Source organism: Tupaia chinensis, unplaced genomic scaffold, assembly GCF_000334495.1.
Source record: "Tupaia chinensis unplaced genomic scaffold, TupChi_1.0 Scaffold000028_1, whole genome shotgun sequence".
NCBI lineage: Eukaryota > Metazoa > Chordata > Mammalia > Scandentia > Tupaiidae > Tupaia > Tupaia belangeri.
This window is the reverse complement of record NW_006159458.1, coordinates 1,432,751-1,452,206: the sequence shown is the minus strand read 5'-3', so window position 1 is coordinate 1,452,206 and position 19,456 is coordinate 1,432,751. Positions and strand designations below refer to the sequence as shown.

Here is a 19,456-nt window from a genome sequence, read left to right as displayed (position 1 = left end):
ACCACCTGGGGGATGATTTCTCACTTTCTGTCTCTCGGTCTCTATCTCTCTGGCAAGTGCACATGGTCTATAGCAAAAATTATCTCAAAAAAAATTTTTTTTTTAAATTTTGGTAGTAGTCTTAAATTAAGTAAAGCTTTGTTAGGTGCAAGACATAGTCTGAAAACCAGAAATAAAAATGTAGTAATACACAGAGGTGGGAGAAGAATTTATATCAAAGAACTAATTCTTTAATATACAGAGGGGTCTTAAGAAAAAGGGGCCAGCAGATAAATGGTGGCTGGGGCACTGGACTCCCACAAAGTGGACCACGGTTCCAATTCTGGACTCAGTGGCTTGAAAATCACATGGGGCACGTGTACATGTGTGCCCAAAATCCCAAGAGGAGAATGGGGTAGAAGAGACTGCAGCATGGCCATTCCCCCAGGAGAGATAGGCAATTTCTCACTTTCTCTCACTGTCTGTCTCTCTCCGGCAAGCACACACGCCGTATGGCAATAATAAGAGAGAAAAAAACTAACCCAGCAAAATGGGCATATAATAAGAAAGCAATTTCACAAAAAAATACAAATACAATTATTCAATTGATTCATAAAGAAATGCAAATTAAATAAGTGTGATACCAATTTCCACCCACCAAACTGACAAAATAAAAAATTTTAAAAAGGGTGGGGAGGGGCTGGCAGGTGGCACGGAAGTTAAGGCATTGTATCCCATGTGGTCGGCTCCATGATTCGAATCTTGACCCTGGTAGCTTAAAGATCATGTTGGCCACACACGTGCCTGAAACCCTGAGAGGAAACTAGAAGAGAAGGGATTTCAGCGTGGCCATTCCTCCTGGGGAGTGATTTCCCGCCTTCCCCCCTATTCGCTCTCTGTCTCTCTCTGGAGAGTGCACACGCCCTACAGTAAAAATTGAAAAAAAAAAAAAAAAAAAAAGTTGGGATATACCGGGTATTCTGAGTATACCTGCTATTGGTGATGGGAGTGTAGAGCGATAAACACTCTCATACAGTGAAACAATATTTTGAAAGACTATATAGCATGACAAAAATGTTAAAGCTCCCTAAAAGAAAAATTCTATTTCTAAAAACTTTTATTTCTATAAACTTTTTGGACACTTAATATACATGTGTACACACACACATGTTCATAAAGAATTAGGTTCCAGGTTGTTTACTGAGTATCAGAAACAATGATCATGTATTACTACTTCTGTAATTAAATATTCTCAAAGTTAAGAAAATTTTAAATATAAACTAAAATGTACTTGTGATTTGAAGTTTACTAGAGAAAACATTACATGAGATTTTTTTAAAGAATTATTTAATTTTATTATCATCATTCTTCAGTTTGACCAGAGAGAGACAGAGACAGAGAGAGAAAGAAAGAAAGAAAGCCACCAGGTCCAGGACTTGAACCATGGTGGCTATATGGGAGTCCAGTGCCTTAACCACCATGCCATCTGCTAGCACCACACAATTTTAAAATCTCATAGTTTAAATTGTAAAGATTATATATTAAGTTCTTTTAATAATTCATCCAAGGAAATTCTTAGAGAAATGTGTTACCCCATTTCTGTCTGTTTACAACAGACAGAACATGATCTATGGACCACAATACTTTGTTAGCTTATTACCTCTGCCACTCTTTTTGCTGTGGTGAAAGATCAAATATTGCCTGAAATAAAAAATAAAAAAATAAAAAATTCTCTTAGTTTTCACATCACAACCTTTTTTTTTTGAGAAGAAATATGTTTTTTTATTTATTATTAACAAACATTCATGATTTACATTTAGTCTAAGTCAAACTATCAAATTTTCATATGTGGTATTTTTACTCAAAAATAAAAAAGAAATTTTTACTAATTACAAATATTCTTCTGTTCAGCTACCCACATTTATAGGAATGGATGCAAACCAGCAATCTATCATTCATGTAAGATGGCCATCCTCCTGGGGGGTGATTTCTCGCTTTCTCTCTCTCTGTCTTTCTGGCAAGCACACACGCCCTATAGCAAAAACCTCTCCAAAAAAAAAAAGTAATTTTTAAGGATTAAAAAAGTAATTATTTTAAATTTGTAAAAGGATATACATAAGAGTTTCCAAATTATTTGAGGAAAAGAAGAAAAATTCATCACTATAGCAACTGTAAGAAAAAAACTATTAGGACGCATTAACAAAACACATAAAATAAAACCAAGGTTATAAAACAGACTTAAGATACTTGTCCAAAATATTAACAACAGTTATCCCAAGGCTTTGGTACTAGACATAACTGCCCCCTCCCACCCAAACACTAAATGCTTTAACAAAGAATATGGAGTATTTTTGAAATAATGAAAAAATTACATGAAAACTCAGACAAAGCTAAAAGCAAATATCAAAACTGTCTTCAAGGGTACAATTCCTCAAAGCCTCTATTTCAAAAACCATGTGAATCAAACTTACTGGTTCATAAACTAGACCATCTGCAGATGCAACCATTGTTTCTGCTAAATCCAATACATCTGCTCCAACATCTGCATTTAAAAAAAAAAGAAGTTTTACATTCTATGCTCAGAACTAAACCATATTTGACATAAACACATGATGTCTAACAGAAAACTTAAGTACATAGACTCACTTTTCTATACTGCTTATTTGTTCTAAGTTAAAACAGTAAGTAGCATTATATAGCTTTGGTGGAGATTATGGCAATTTAGTAATGCTTTTTCTAATTCTTGTTCAGTAAAAAAGAGAACTCAGACTCCCATGGTAAATAACATATATAATATTTTACTGAATTGAAGAACTTTGCACAATTTCTTAAGAAACCAGTTCTAAATAGCTGAACAAAATATTAATGACAAGAATTATTTTTAGAGATTAAAAAGAGATCATAAGGCAGGGACCAGCAGTTGGCATAATGGCTATGTTGCTGGACTCCCATGTAGCTGACTGCAGTTCAACTCCTGGACCTGGTGACTTAAACTCATGCTGGGCACATGTGTGTATGTGCCCAAGATTCTGAGAGGAGAATGGAGAAGGGGTTGCGGCAATATATAGAAATTTTAATTCAAAAAGACTAAAATGTTAATGCAATTCAAACATCCCAAATAAGGCAAATAGGATGTATTTAGTATTAAATTAATTCTTAAAAATTTAGATATAACAAACTTTTTTTTGGGGGGGGGGGCATTTAGGGCAGGTTTTTGCTATAGGGCGCATGTGCTTATCCGAAAGACGGAGACAGACCGGGACCAGCAGTTAGTGTAATGGCTATGTCACTGGCCTCCCACGTAGTTGACTGTGGTTCGAGTCCTGGACTCAGTGGCTTAAACTCAGGCCGGGCACGTGTGCGTGCATGCCCAAGATCCCGAGAGGAGAATGGATGAGAAGGGATTGTGGCATGGTCATACCCCCGGGGGGTGATTTCTCGCTTTCTATCTCTCTCTGTCTGGAGAGAGCACAAGCCCTATAGCAAAAACCTCTCCAAAAAAAGAAAGAAAGACAGAGACAGACAGACAAAAAGCGAGAAATCACCCCCCCCCCAAAGGCAATGGCCATACCGCAATCCTTTCTCCTCAATTCTCCTCTCGGGATCTGGGCATGCACGCACACGTGCGCCCATAGTGAGTTTAAGCCACTGGGTCCAGGACTCAAACCGTGGTCAACTACATGGACGTCCAATGACATAGCCATTATACTAACTGCTGGTTCCTAAAATACTTCTTTCTTTCTTTAAACCACTAACATTAAAATACAAAAGAAAAAATGATTGGGCCTGCCCTGTAGCCTAGTGATTAAAAGAGCTAGATTCCCCCATGGTCAACCACTGTTCAAATCCCAGTCCTGGCACATGCCAGGCATGTGCCCAAAATCTTTTTTCTTTTTTTAAGAGAAATTTTTTGCTATAGGGTGCACGCGCTTGCCAGAGAGACATAGAGAAACACACAGGAAGTGAAAAATCACTTCCCAGGGGGTGATGGCCACGCCACAATCCCTTCTCCTCCATTCTCCTCTTAAGATTCTGGGCACACACGTGAGCGCACGCATGCGTGCCCAGCGTGAGTTTCAAGCAGCCAGGTCTGAGAATTGAATAACAGCCGACTACGTGGGAGTCCAGTGACATAACCATTATGCCATCTGCCAGTCTCAGTACGTGCCCAAATTTTGACAGGATGCGTAATGAAGAAGAAAGGATTGTGGTGTGACCATGCCCCATTGGGAAGTGATTTCTTTTCTGCTATTCCCCAACAATAGAGAAGAAAAGAAAAAATAATTTCAAATTGTTTTGAAGAAAAACTTCCCAGAAACTAATATCCTTAATTGGGTAAAATTATCAATCCTAAAATACTTTTTAAGCAGTTAACTATAAAAATATTTTTCACATAAAAGCATTCTATTTTTTAATTGCCAGAGGGCATATATTCTTGCCAGAGAAAGAGAGGAGAAAGTACATTCCAGTGGGACATGGTTCTGCCTCAATCCCCTCTCCATTTCTCCATCCTGTTGGGGTTTGGGGAACAAACATATGCACACATGCCTGGCATAGTTTTTCAAGCCACTGGGGCAAGTCAGCCATGTGAGATCTGGTTACCTGTCTATGGGGCTGGCCCAGCATCTTATTTTTAAAAGCAATACTGATTTAGGCATTATCTATCTGGTGTAGTATTATTTTTTAACTTCCACCAGTATAATGAAGTGAAGCCAGTCAAGAAAACAGAAAAAGGCTCCTTATTACTATTAACTTAAAACAATTTGATCTCAGAGCCAGCAGGTGGCGTAGTGGCTAAGGTACTGGGTTCCCACATGGCCAAGTGTAGTTTGAATCCCAGACTTGGTTTCTTGAAACTCATATCAGGTACGTGTGCATTTGTGTCCAGGATCCTGAGAGGAGAGTGAGGGAAAAGGGGTTGTGGTGTGATCACCCCCCAAGAAGGTGATTTCTCATTTTCCCTCTCTGTCTCTCTTCAGTGAGCACATGCACCCTATGGCAAAAACCTCAAAAAAAATTTTTTTGATCTTAATTTTAAAATGCAAGAGTAAAGGATAGTCAGTAAAATAGGATATGCTTGTGGAATTCTAAACAAGAAAGAAAATATATGCCTAAACTAGAACTCTCACAAAAATTTCCTCATTTTTAAAATTGAATATGAAAGTTAACTCTCTTCTCTTTATGGAGAAGACACTAAAAGATATAAACTGAAGTAAACCAATCTGCGTCATTAAATACCACCACAGTAAAAACTGTAAATATTGCAAAGAAAAAAATGGTAAAATCTAGTAAGTGGTTTTACTTTTTATTGGCAATTATTTGAATCATGAATTACATATAGGTTCATCAACTTGAGGGTGTACTTACATTGACACTTCATGGCAACAGTAATATCTATATTGATTCTCAATTTGCTAGAAGTCAAAAAAAGGTAAAAGTTAGTAACTACAAATTCATGAGAAATATAAATCAATTACCTATTTAAAAAACCAGGGTTTCAAACAGGAGAAACTATGCCAATTAGAATTTAATTACATTTGTTACAGCCAAATCAAAGACACTTGAAAAGTAAAGATTTTATTGTGTGATTATTCTAATAGGCCATCAGATTTCACAGGATTTCTTTTTTCTTTTTTCTTGAGAGGTTTTTGCTATAGGGCATGTGCGCTTGCCAGAAATACAGAGAGAGACACAGAGAGACAGAAAGCGAGAAATCACACCACAGGGGGGATGGCCACACTGCAATCCCTTCTCCTCCATTCTCCTCTCAGGATCTTGAGCACGCACGCACATGTGTCTGGAGTGAGTTTAAGCCACCAGGTCCGGGACTCAAACCGCAGTCGACAACATGGGAGTCCAGCGACATAGCCATTACACTAACTGCTGGTCCCATGATTTCACAGGATTTTAACACAGTGTCTTTTAACTTACTGGTAAATTTACGATCAATAACACCAAACAATTCAGAAAAAACTTAACATCTATTTACATAACCTTTACACAGAATATTCCATTAAGAAAGTGAAACTTTCAAATCAAATATTAAGAATTGCAAGTCTTTTTCCTCTATCAAATAAATACCATACATCAGACATGCTAGACACCTTACACTATTATCTTCTCTGTTCTATATCATAGCAATACAGCAGATGCTTCAGTTTTCTCAAATAAACCACTCGTGTTCAGGGCAGTGTGAATTCCTAGCTTAAGATCACACAACCAGTGAACTGGAAACTACGTCCATGTAACTCAGAATACACGCAATCAAATACCAGGAAAAAATAATCTGACGTTTAAAGGTTTTGCACAGACTGTTTAAAAAGCCCAACTAATGCCTTATTTTCAAATTACCAGTTCAAATCAAGCTAATTTTTAAATACCAGAATTAAGCACTGTGAATAACAGAACGGGCACAATCAAATTCAGACCTGCATCTTCAATCAAAACTTTCATTCTAATAATTTTCATCTGATTTGGGGGCTAGCAGGTGGCATGGTGGTTAAGGGAACTGGACTCCCACATGACTGACAGCAGTTTGAGCCCAGACCTGGCGGCTTCCTTTCTCAATTTCTCTCTCTCTCTCTCATTCTGGTCAAATTAAAATAAATAAAGTTACATAAAATAAAATGATTCTTTAAAAAAATAAAATAATCATTTTCATCTGATTTCAACAGAAATTACAGATGGTCAGCCAGCAATATGGTGGTTAGGGTGGCTGGATCCCACAAAACCAATGGCATGGTTTGCTATTAGATCAGTGGCTTGAAAAACATACTAGGCATGTGTATGCCCAAAATCCCAAGAAGAGAAATGGAGAAGAAATGGATTAGAGCATGGCCATCCCCCCAGAGAAATGCTGTCTCACATTTCTCTCTCTCCCTCTTCCTACCTCTCTAGCAAACACAAATACCCTCTTGTAAAAATTTTTTTAAAAAAAGGAATTCCAGATTTTTAGAGCTTCATAACTTTAAAGTTGTCTAGAATTTTAACTGTGCTCCAGACAACGCTGGACTTTAGGCTCAGAGAGGCTGTAGGAAGCGGAGGAGGATGCCAAGTAGACAGGCTTCTGGCTTTCCCACATGCTTAAGTGGTGAATACAAGACTTTGTTTAGAAAAAACAAATGTTTTATTGGTGATAAAAACAAAAGAAATATAACAACAAATTCCTTAAAAACTAATGATCTCTTTAATAGTCACATTATGGATGAAGAAAGTGAGACCAAAAGAAGTCATTTGTGTGACTTGTCCAATGTTACTCAGCAATTTACAAATGTTGACTTTAATTCTCATAAACACCAGTAAGAAGACACTATAATTATTACCTCTATCTTATAAAAAGGAAAACAAAAGTACACAACAGACAACAGTTTTAGTAACTTCACCAAAATCAAGAAGCTAGTGAATGGCAAAGCTAGAATTGAAATCGAGGACTAAATCTCTCCTTATCTAATACAATCTTAATATTATAAACCTGTTACTGTCCGTGCAATAAAAAGAATCCAAATAATACAAATGAATAAATGTGAAGGCACTACATTTTCAGAGGTTTAAAACAAAAATTATCTTCAATAGAGTTTGTAGGAATGAAGTTCTGAGTATACACAATGTATCTTTAAATAATCTATTTTTGAACTTGCACAGATCACAGTCTAAAAAGTAAACAGTTTCTTTTTTTTTGGAGAGGTTTTTGCTATAGGGCAGGTTTTTGCTATAGGGCTCGCAAGACAGACAGAGACAGACAGAAAAGGAGAAATCATCCCCCAGGGAGGATGGCCACACTGCAATCCCTTCTCCTCCATTCTCCTCTCGGGATCTTGGACACGCACGCTCATGCGCCCAGCGTGAGTTTAAGCCACCAGATCCAGGACTCGAACCGTGGTAGAATATACATGGGAGTCCAGCGACATAGCCATTACTCTAACTGCTGGTCCCCTCATAACCTTTTTAAACAAGTACATATTCAAGATCCGCAGATGGCGTCAGTGGACTCACACATGGTTGCTCACGTTCAAATCCTGGAACCAGTGGCTTCAAACACATTGAGTGTGAGCGCATGTGTGCCCAAAATCCCAAGAGGAGACTAGAGGAGAGAGTATAGTGGCATGGCCATCCCCCGTGGGGAATGATTTCTTTCTTTCTTTCTGTCTCTCTTTCTGTGTCTCTCCAGCAAGTGCCTGCACCCTATAGCAAAAAATGTCTCTTAAAAAAAGAAAAAAGTGTATATGGAATCAGAGAACCTATTTTAAAATGTTTCACCTAATGTATGCAATTAATAAGAATTTTTCAGAACTATTTTATCAGAACTAAAACAAACCAAATATAAAAGGTAAGACTTTTCTTAAACATATGCTCTTTCTAAAATAATTTGAATCTAAATGTTTTTTATAAAGAAAAAAGTTACCTAGAAAAATCCTTGTCTACTTCATATTCATATTTCATCCATGTATCTTGATATACTGAGAATTCCATTATGGTTAATAAAGCCATAGTAGTAAATGCTATTAAAGAAACTGAGAAATCCAACACAAAAGAAAAAGTTAAAAGAACCAGAAAAAAGTAAATAACAGAACACATTAAAATTATTAAAATTAGCAAAAAAGTCTAATACGATTACCATTTAAATGAATACTATAGAAGATTTTTCTTCAAGATGTTTATTATAGATTTTTTTCTAAAACAGCTGATAAACAAACTTGTAATAGGCACAAATATGAACACAAATATTTGTACTTTAAGAAAGCATTTTTTTCTTCAATTTTAAAAATTCTTCAAGGTGTAAAATTTTTTTATATATAGCAGTGTGACAGACATAATAAATGATGAAAGCATGTTTATAGTACAAATTACAAAATATTATCCTCATTTTTAAGAATGCATCCATCCCTATTGCCCAATTTAAAACAAACAAAATACTAGCCTAATTTCTTAGATCTTGAGAAGTTTCTGTGCGTCAGAAACTCAATAACATTCTCAAGTATCTAATAAAATTCTCTTTGACTCTGCAGTCTCCTAAGCAACCACCTCATTTATCTTATACTCTGGAATAGAAGATCTGACAAAAAATTAAAAAATTTAAAAAAACTAGCATATGCTACTCAAAACACATTTAAAATTGGTTGTGCAACAAGAACTTGAGCTATTTTCATTAACAAAGCAATCACAATTAAAAATAGAAAGCAACTTATTACACATTTTACCAAATAAAATGTCTTACAGGAAATATTACATTAGCTCTTCATGGGCAAAGAAATAATAGTAAAAATACTGTTATGGTCACATATTTTTCTTACGTATTTCATTATTAATATATATTTAACAAATACTTCTATCTGTACTACCAGGTATTGCTCTTAAACATTTTATAAATATTAGCTAACTTAACTGATACAGAACCCTGAAAGGTAAATGCTAATATTACTCCTATACCGTGGAGGAAGAATCTAAGGCACACACAGATCTGAGTAACTTCCTTGAGGTCACATAGGAGAGGCAGAGGTGGGTTTCAATCCAGATAGTTTAGTTCCAAAGTCTAAGCTCTTAACCTACCCCTCCTCATGGTGCTCTTAATAGTAATGTGAAGTTGAAGACTTTTTTTAATAATGTAAATACAGATTTACTCTTAACCAAAATAGCTTCAATGTATTCATATATAACTAAAAGGCACCAAAGCAAGAAAATTGACTCAATTTGTTCACTGGTGTTTTAATAATAAACACTTCCAAGTACACTGGAGGTACCAGGTTGGATGTTGAAGAGAATATAAATAAAAATAAAACCAGGGCAAAATGTATAACTTGAGGACAGACAGATTAGATAAAAAGGTACCGCACAATTCACTGGTAAGTTCTTCATGGCTACATTTCTATATGTTGTTGACTGGATCACTCAGAAATTGCACTTGCTGACAGAGTTTTAATTTGAATTGGCACTCACCTGTACCCCCACTGGCTGAAGTCTCTACATAGCTTTTAGGAACCTTTGGAAAAGCATCCAATTCTTTCACCAGACTTAAAGTTTTTTTCCGATTCAGTCGCCTCATCTTCAGGAAAACCTTCCTTTTCCTTCATATGGTCATGCTAAAGAATAAATAAATGAATATGTAAATCCTCTGAAGAGATTTTATTCTAGGAAAGGTGACAAATGTCCTTAGGATGACTTAGCATTCTCATTCCTCGAGAGAGAGAGAGAGAGAGAGAAAAAACAAAAACAAAACAAAATATAATACACGCTACTCCTTTCTCCACTGGCACCTTGACAAAAACTACTAATAAATGGTAACTTGCACATGCACTTTAAATAGTGACAACAACAAAAGAGTAAGAAATTCATCATAGCTATATTTAAATAAGTAAATTTAAAGTTTTTCTCGTTATATTGACAAATACATAAAAATAATGGATGATGGGGCCAGCAGGTGCCATGGTGGTTAAAGGTGCTGGATTCCCACATAGCTGACTGTGGTTTGAGTCCTGGATCTGGCAGCATGATTTCTCGCTTTCCCTTTCCCTCTCTCTCTGTTCAAATTAACAAAGAATAATAACAACTGGAATTAAATAAATAAATAAATAATTTTTTAAAAAAATAAATAATGGATGACAGTGAAGTAAAATAGCATGTCTATACATTAATAACAAGAATATTAATATTTATCACTCCTCTTCTAAGTAAGTAAATTCCTTTTTAGGAATGTATTCCAAAGCATTAACATGGGCAGTGAACAAGTTTGATTACGAAGATATTTCTCACAGTATTATTTTAAGTATTGAAGACAAAAACAATCTCATGTTATCCAATATACAAATTATGGCAAATGAAGAGGTCTTAAGCTATGTAATCACTGAAAATCATATGAAAATATCTAATGACATGAAAAATATTTATAACACATTAAGAAGAAGAAACTAGAAAGCCAGATGGGTCCGAGTATTTTTTTTTATCTTAAGTTTATTTATTTATTTTTAAATTTGACCAGAGAGAGACAGAGCGAGAGAGAGAGGGAAAGTAAGAAAGCAAGCCACGAGGTCCAGGACTTGAACCGTAGTCATCCATGTGGAAGTTCAGCACCCTTAACCACCACGCCACCTGCTGGCCCCAGGTCCTAGTTTTATAAAAAAAAAAAAAAAAAAAAAAATGGGAATCAAGAACTTTGCAAAGCCTATAAATCACAGACATAGGAAACAAACTCAAAGTATATACACAAAAACGGTAAAAGTACACTATAGAATTTTCATTGTCTACATAATTTCAGACTTTCCAAATTATCTATTTCATAAAGGTATTTCAATATGTGTATTAAAACCTGGCTGCTTGCTGTTCCTTTTTAACACTATTTCCATTTAAAATGCTACAAAGACAATAAATGATAACTGAACTCTCAAGTAATTTGTTTAAGTTTTTTTAATACTAAGTGATACTCAAAGATTTCTAGGAATCAGAGTTGCATTAATATTAATATAATCAACACAGAAGTAGATTAAACACAGCAGAATAAATCAGACGGTTGCAGAAGTCACTGTAAGAAAAGGAATGTTTCTGGAAGAAATTAGACTTTAGGGCTGAAAACAAATGGGCAGGATAAATATAGGAAGAACTAGCTATAGAAAGGGCATTCATGGAGGAAGAGGGTCAGAAAAGCAAAAACAAGCAGTAATCATGTCCAAACAAGAGAAGCTCTAACTAGGGACACTACTAATCAGTCCACAGGGAGCTACGGCCCTGAAGTGAAGTTGAAAGCATTTGTAAGTTGATTCATTTGCTCACAAAGTAGCCTTTGGATTATGATTTTGCTTCTCATGTACACACATGTCCTAAAAAAAAAGATCATGTAGAAAAAGTAAAAGATGACAGCTTCTGATTTCCATGTCACTTACAAAACTAGTTATTTGTGAATTAAGCTTCTGAATATTAGCATAAAGCCATTCTCCTTAAGTTTGTTCAGCTCTGAGAAAGTAATCAAATGTATTTTCTCTAACTGCTTAGTGGTAACTGCACCAAGACTGGCCCTTCATTCTCTGAATTTCTACTCATTCCTTCTGATCGAACTTAAATATGTTCATGTCTCTAAGGTTTAAAGTAACACAAAGCTCTCCCCTAAACTCAGGTCCAACTCCAATTACGTATCTCCGGTAGCATGCCTATACTAAAAGTGGGAAGAAAAAATTTAAAAAGAGCCATCCCCACTCACCTGCTGTGACTACTGCCTGACCCCACTCTCACCCCTTAATTAAAATTGCTCGCAGGAAGGCCATTAACAACTTTTTTAAAAAAAATATACAGATAGATAGATAGATATAGATATATTTCAGAGGTTTATGCTACAGGGTGCATACGCTCTCCAGAAAGACAGAGACAGACAGAAAGTGAGTGATCCCCCGCCTCCGGGGGGATGGCCACGTCGCAATCCCTTCTCCTGCATTTTCCTCTTGGGATCTTGGGCACACACGCACACGCGCCCGGCGTGAGTTTAAGTCACCAGGTCCAGGACTCGAACCGCGGTCGGCTACATGGGAGTCCAGCGACATAGCCATTACGCTAACTGCTGGTCACACAACTTCACTATTAAATGCAATGGATGTCCTGACCCAGGGGGGACAGTCAAACAGGTTTCCTGAGGGAAGGAGTGAGAGCCAGGACGAGTGGCACAGTGTTACAACACGGAGACGACGCACTGTTACAACTCTTCAGGGTCGTCCGTTTATTGTGGGCAGCACGGAGACGATCCAGTGTTACAACTCTTCAGGGTCTTCAGGGTGGTCTGGAGACGATGCGGTGTTACAACTCTTCAGGCTCTTCAGGGTCGTCTGGCGATTGTGGGCCAGGGATCGTGGTTATACATATGTTAGTGGGCCGTGATTGGTTGTAAAAGGTGGGTTATGATTGGTTGTAAAAGGTGGGTTATGATTGGTTGCTTTGTGGACCAATCATGAGGTGCCGGATATGCAAATCTGAGGGATTCTACTGGCCAATCAGAGTATGGTTTTGAAGGTGAGGTTTTGAAGGGAAGCCAATCATGGCTTTTGGCATTGTGTAATTGTTTGCTCTTTGAGAAACCAGTGATATTCGCTGGTGCGCAGCCTCCCACAAATGGACACTTATTAGGCCTTATCTAATTTCACCTTTGAGAAAAACATACTGTTCATCACTTCCTCTTCTTCTTGAAACAGTCTCTTACCTTGACTTACACGCTATTACATTCCTAATTTTCAAGCTACCTCTAAGACTCTCTTTGGCTCACTTCCTCAGTACTGCACTAGACCCGCCTTCCCACCTCCAACTTTCCCCGAAATCATTTCCCATTCCTTCCATTTCCATCTACAGGTTGATTCCTCCCAAATCTTTACTCCCATCCCAAAGCCCTCTGTTAACAAGTATATCTCCTCGGTTTCTATTACATTTTAATTTGAACATTCCAAAGACAATTCAGAATCAAGAAGTCCAAAAATGAATGTTATCCCCCCCAAAACTACCCCTCCTTCTGTACCCCCTCAGTTAACAGAATCATGCACTCCACTGCACTAGCAGAAACATGGGCCACATACTCAGACTTAATGCGCTTCCTGAATTTCTAAAATCTGTCCTCTCTTCAGGCCATTGAGAACATCCTTAGCAGAATCCCAGTCCCAGCTGCCACAGTCTATCACTGAATTGCTTTAACTTCTAATCTTCAACTCTTTAATTCTTTCTTTGTACTACAATGAAATTTTTAAAAAACATAATTCTGATCATATAATAGTTCTCTTAAAATCTTTGAATAACTTCCCATTACTCAAAGTGTAGTCTGTCCTAACAGGATTTACAAAGTCCTTTAAAAGCTAGGTCTTGCTTACCTCTCCTCAAACTCAATTCTTCATACTAGTTCAGCCACACTGAATCACTTTCAGTTCCTTAAATACACTGTTCTCTCTGCCAGAAATAGTCTTTCTCCCCCTACCCACCCTTTCACCTCTATATCTGATGAACTCCATTCATTCTTCACGTCCCAGCCTGCTCCATCTGACTAACTCCTACTTACAGTTCAGGTCCTGGTCTACTATCTATCCCTTGGGGGCATGGGGGTAACCTTTCATAGCTCTGAAAAAAATCTATGCTCCTAGAACACTGTACCTTTACCACAATATTTCTAACTGCTCGTCTCGTTTTCTGTTTTCTCTACTGGATTGTTAGGGTACAAATCAAGTCTAACTTGATCTTTGTCTCTCCAATGCTTGGCACGGCAGATATTCAATATTTATTTATTGAGGGAGGGAAGGATAGACATTTCCCCAGAAACACTCATAGAGGCACATCCTTCAAATACCAACAAAGTGTAATACTTGGGTAAGTGAATACATAAAAATACATCCACAAAGATTTTTGTATTTCCCAAACTGTCTATAATGTCGCATTTTTGTATTAACTTTATAGATGTTCTATTTTAAATTATATACAAGTATACAGTTATGGCAGCCAGCTAGTTTTAAAAGTCTTCTAACAAGAGACCAACAGTTGGCATAATGGCTATGTCACTGGACTCCTATGTAATCGACCACAGTTGGAGGCCCGGACCTGGTGGCTTAAACACACTGGGCGCATGTGCATGCATGCTCAAGATCCCAAAAGGAAAATGGAGAAGGGATTGTGGTGTGGCCATCCCCCCGGGGGGTGATTTATCACTTTCTGTCTCTGACTTTCTGGCGAGCGCACACACCTTATAGCAAAAACCTCTCCAGAAAAGCCCTCCTAACAATACATATAATTTGGCACTTCTTCCTTAAAAGTCTACCTAGCAGATCTCACTTGGTTACCCTTCAGTCTCTGGCTTTCTCAACCTTATTCTCCAAGATTATCATCCTATTCTAGAATGGAGAACCTAACCACTCTGCTCCTCCCTGCCTCAGCCCTGTATGCTCAGCATGAATCTACCTCCAAGAAATTAATTCTACTACTTGCCACTCTGTAGAGCCACTGTTCTCACATGAACAAGTGTCCTAACAACGTCTAGCTTTTCTTTTTTTTTTCTTTTTTTTTGGAGAGGTCTTTTGTTTGTTTGTTGTGTTGTGTTTTTTTTTGCTATAGGGCGCGTGCGCTGGCCAGAGAGGCAGAGAGAGACAGAGAGACAGAAAGTGAGAAATCACCCCCCAGGGAGGATGGCCACACCATCCCTTCTCCTCACGCAATCCCTTCTCCTCCATTCTCCTCTCGGGATCTTGGGCACGCACGCACACGTGCCCGGCGTGAGTTTAAGCTGCTGGGTCCGGGACTCGAACCGCGGTCGACTACATGGGAGTTCAGCAACGTGGCCATTATGCTAACTGCTAGTCCCACAACATCTAGTTTTTCTAAAAACAAGTCTACTCTCTTTATGACACCAGACTTTCTCCTGCTGGTAATTCCCAATTCTTACTTCATTTCTCAGATTCACGGGGTAAATAAGTATCACAGTTTTCACATTTCTCAACCATCTCTTCCATTTTCAAGCCTCCCTTCCCTAGAAGTTGACAGCTGACACATACACTACATAATTAGAATTCATCTTACTTTTATGTTTTGTGCCAAGTATTCCAAGCCCTTCATATACTAATTCACTTAATCTTCTAAATGAGAGCTTGAAGCAGATACTATTTTTATTTCTATTTATAGATAAGAAAACTAGGCACAGATCAAATAATTTTCTAGAGCTACATGGCAGGTGCTGGAACTTGGATTTGGTCCCAAGCAACTTGGTCCGAGAGTCTACATTCCGAACCACAGCACACAGCAGCTCTCGCTTTAGAACTTGTTGACATCTTTCCCTGACATCTGGTTACACTTGTAAGGGCCTTAATGACTTCTGCACCTGGATCATTCAGTGTGGATCTCTTCTTCCCCATTCCATCGTCCTCCCAGGAACACAGGATCCTATGGCGTTCATCCATAATCAAATCTTCTTACCACATAAGTTTAACCATCACTTTATTCCAATGATTTCCACCTTAATTCAATGCAAAGCCACCCACAAGCAAGGCTGCATTTTGGCTTCTCTCAACTTTGAGAATCACTCCACCTTTAAAATGGAAAACATGGGTTTCCTCTCTGAGCAGAATGAATTATCCTTTGACTAGGACAGATCTGGCTTTCATTTTCACTGGTGTTCTCAAACTCCTGGACTCCTTCCAGTTACCCAACTCGAGAGCTCCCATCCCCACTCTATTCGCCTCTACCCAATACTTAGAAATATTTTAGAAGTATTTCCCAGAAGTCACTGTCACGCTGTGACAAAATTTTCTAGTCTCTACCTCAGTAACAAAACCAAGAACAACGAGAAAAAAATTTTAAAGATAAACTTATTCAACTAAAAAAAAATCTGCCCTTTATTCTAAGATTATTTTCTTCCTTTCCATGTATCAAAATATCCTTTCCTTTAGAAAATAATAAAAGTAGACAAAGAGGAGCTTTTTAAATATATATTTTTGGATACACTTATTTAGCCAAATTAAAAACTCTAATTTGGTTTTTAATCAGTCTTTTTTGAAGTCAGCCCTTAAACCAACCCTTCGATGTTTTTTCTTTATGGATATACTTACTTGTACTAACCTATAAAATTTAAAAATTTAGGAGCCACTGCACTAGATTCCATCGGTTGGTGCCGCTATTCACACCTTTACAATCTCTAGTAAATCATCTGTTTTCTTTGATGTCTCTCCTAAACTGTCTAACATGTGGAAAAAAAAAAACACAGGCTGGCTCCACAGCACAGTGGTCAAGCACCGTGCAGGGGAAGACAGATCCCACGTGGCCAACTGCAGTTTCAGTTCAAGCCTGGAGGCTTCAGAACAGACCAGGTCCACATGCAGCCATGGTGAGAGGGAGAGATGGAAGAAGGAGGACTACAGCATGACGGCCCCTTATTGAGGATGGTTTCTTGCTGTCTCTCTCCGGCATCTACTGCCAATTAAAAACAATTTTAATGATTCAAAAAAATAAACAAACACTGGACTCCCACGTAGTCAACTGCAGTTCGAGTCCCAAACCAGGTGGCTTAAAATTCGAGCCAGGCAAGTGTGCTTGTGTACCCACTCAAGATCCTAAGAGAATGGAGAAGGGATTGCAGCGTGGACAACTCTCGGGGGAGGGGGGGGTGGTTTCTCACTTTCTGTCTCTCTGTCTCTATGGTAAGTGTACACACCCTACAGCAAAAAATCTCTCTTAAAAATAAACAAAAACAAACTCAAGAAATCACTAATAATAGTATAGACTAAGACAATACCTTTTTTTTAAAGAATTATTTAACTTTATTTATTTACTTATTTTTAATTTGACCAGAGAGGGACAGAGTGAGAGAAAGAGGGAAAGTGAGAAAGCAAGCCGACAGATCTAGAACTCGAACCACAGTTGGCCATATAGGAGTCCAGCACCCCCAATCACTACACCACCTGGCACCACCCAACAATACTTTGAAAAACTGAGCAAGAACCAACTTTCCATGCTGGAACACAGACTATATTAACATTCACTGTAAGTAACATCATACAGCCTGTATTTCATGACTGTACCCATTTGAATGAGTCTACTGAGGCTTTGCCCAAATTGATATATAACTCATAAACTTTTTACAGTTTGCTCAATTAATTTGAATTCTCCAAACAAAAATGCAGAAACAATTTATCACTTTCTAGGTTTTTGTTTGTTTGTTTGTTTTTTTGAGAGGTTTTTGCTACAGTACGTCTGCTCTCTCCAGAAAGACAGAGAGAGACAGAGAGATAGAAGCAAGAAATCACGCCCCAGGGGGGATGTCCACGCTGCAATCCCTTCTCCTCCATTCTCCTCTCAGGATCTTGGGCAAGCACACAAATGCGCCCAGTGTGAGTTTAAGCCACTGGGTCTAGGACTCAAACCGTGGTCAACTACATGGGAGTCCAACAACATAGCCATTACGCCATCTGCTGGTCCCTCTAGTTTTGATTTTTGCTTTTTTTTTTTTTTAAATGACAGGATACAAGCATGTGCATATGTGTAAGAGAAGCACAGAAACAGAGAAAGAGACATGAGCATCCTCCACGAGGGCTGGTCCCCTCCTCCAGTCCTCCATCCCATCAGATCCTGGCACACACATGCCCAGCATGTTTTTGGCTGATCAGCTCAGGGATTCGAACAGTGGTTACCACGTGGGATCTGGCTTCATCTGAACAGGTCTTTTGAACCTCTGCACCAGAAAACCAGTCCTGCTTCAATATTTAATGTACATTTTGTCATCAGAAAAGTCATGATATATTTTTCTACACAAAAAGGTGTCATGACTTTTCCATGACCCAATAGTTGGCAGTATAAGAAAATATTCAGCCCACCCAGGCAGGAGAGGCCAGGCCCTCAGAAGAAGATTCCTCATGCTTCCTGAGACCTAGGTATTTCAGGGCACACGAGAAATGAAGATTTTCTACTGATAATTCAGCCTCCAGCAAACAAGCTAGCATGGTAGGGAGCCCCTCTGGGCTTCTATCTCTGTTTCTGTGTTTCTGATTCTGTCTCTTCCTGCTTCTGTCTTCTCATTTTTTTGTAATTTTTCCTTTTTACAATTTTTTTTAAAGGTAAAGTTTTTCTCTTGCTCTCAGCTCCACTTTTTATCTTGTTAATAATCCCCTCTGGTCCTCCCACCCAGGCAGGAGAGGCCAGGCCTTCAGAAGAAGATTCCTCATGGCTACTGCAAACTAGGTATGCACAACGTGCGGTTTAATATTTTGTGATTTTTTTTTTAAAGAAAAACAGAACAGCAATTACAATTTTTTTCTTTTTTTGTTGTTTCTCTCTTTTTCATTTTCCTTTTTCTTGTCTCTCCACTCTCCAATATCCATTTATTGTGTTTCTAAACGGATCTAAGGGCACTGTAGCTAAACATCCAAATACAATTAGGGTTAAAATATTCCTCAATACCTATTGAATCTGCTGCACCAGCAATCACAACAGAAAGGCAAAGAGATTCTAGATCACCTATTTCTGCTTACTCCTGAACATTCAGACTGAACTTCAAGAATTTGAAAGAAACACACCATCCATCAGATGACAAGAAATCACCGCCGGATCACAAGAAATATGGGAAAGCAAGAAAATATCTCTCCTCCAAGGGAAAAGAATAACTCTTCTTCATCCACAAGCAGTTCGGTGAAAATCATGGAAATGTCTGATAAGGAATTTAGAGCATTCATAATGGTGAAGCTAACAGAAATGGAAGAGAAGAGAGACAATGAACTGCTAAAGAGGAAGGAGAAAGAAGCTGACGAGTTCCAGGAGATGAGGAAATTCTTGCAAGATCTAAAAGAGGAATTACACACTTTACAAAAGAATCAAATGGAACTGTTAGAAATGAAGTCTATAATACAGGAAGTCAAAATCTCCCTTGAAAGTATTAAAAGCAGACTAAATCATACAGAAAATAGAATCTCAGAGGTAGAAGAGAAAATTGCTGGTCTAGAAAAATCCACATCAAAGACTGAGAAAATGGCCCAAAAATTTGAGAATAATATAC

At 37.9% G+C, this 19,456-nt stretch overlaps 1 protein-coding gene across 2 annotated transcripts in view; it reads right to left on the bottom strand.

Moving 5' to 3' along the window:
- ERGIC2 (ERGIC and golgi 2) overlaps window positions 1–19,456 on the bottom strand; it is a 44,049-nt gene that overhangs the window by 18,642 nt on the left and 5,951 nt on the right. For both annotated transcript variants that reach the window (XM_006140249.3, XM_006140250.3), the window contains exons 2-6: window positions 9,913–10,055; window positions 8,381–8,489; window positions 5,347–5,393; window positions 2,451–2,521; window positions 1,640–1,680 (exon numbers count right to left, since the gene is read on the bottom strand). In XM_006140249.3, coding sequence (XP_006140311.1) covers window positions 1,640–1,680; window positions 2,451–2,521; window positions 5,347–5,393; window positions 8,381–8,489; window positions 9,913–10,018 — 374 coding nt within the window. In that variant the 5' untranslated portion in view covers window positions 10,019–10,055. The remainder of the gene's footprint in view (window positions 1–1,639; window positions 1,681–2,450; window positions 2,522–5,346; window positions 5,394–8,380; window positions 8,490–9,912; window positions 10,056–19,456) is intronic.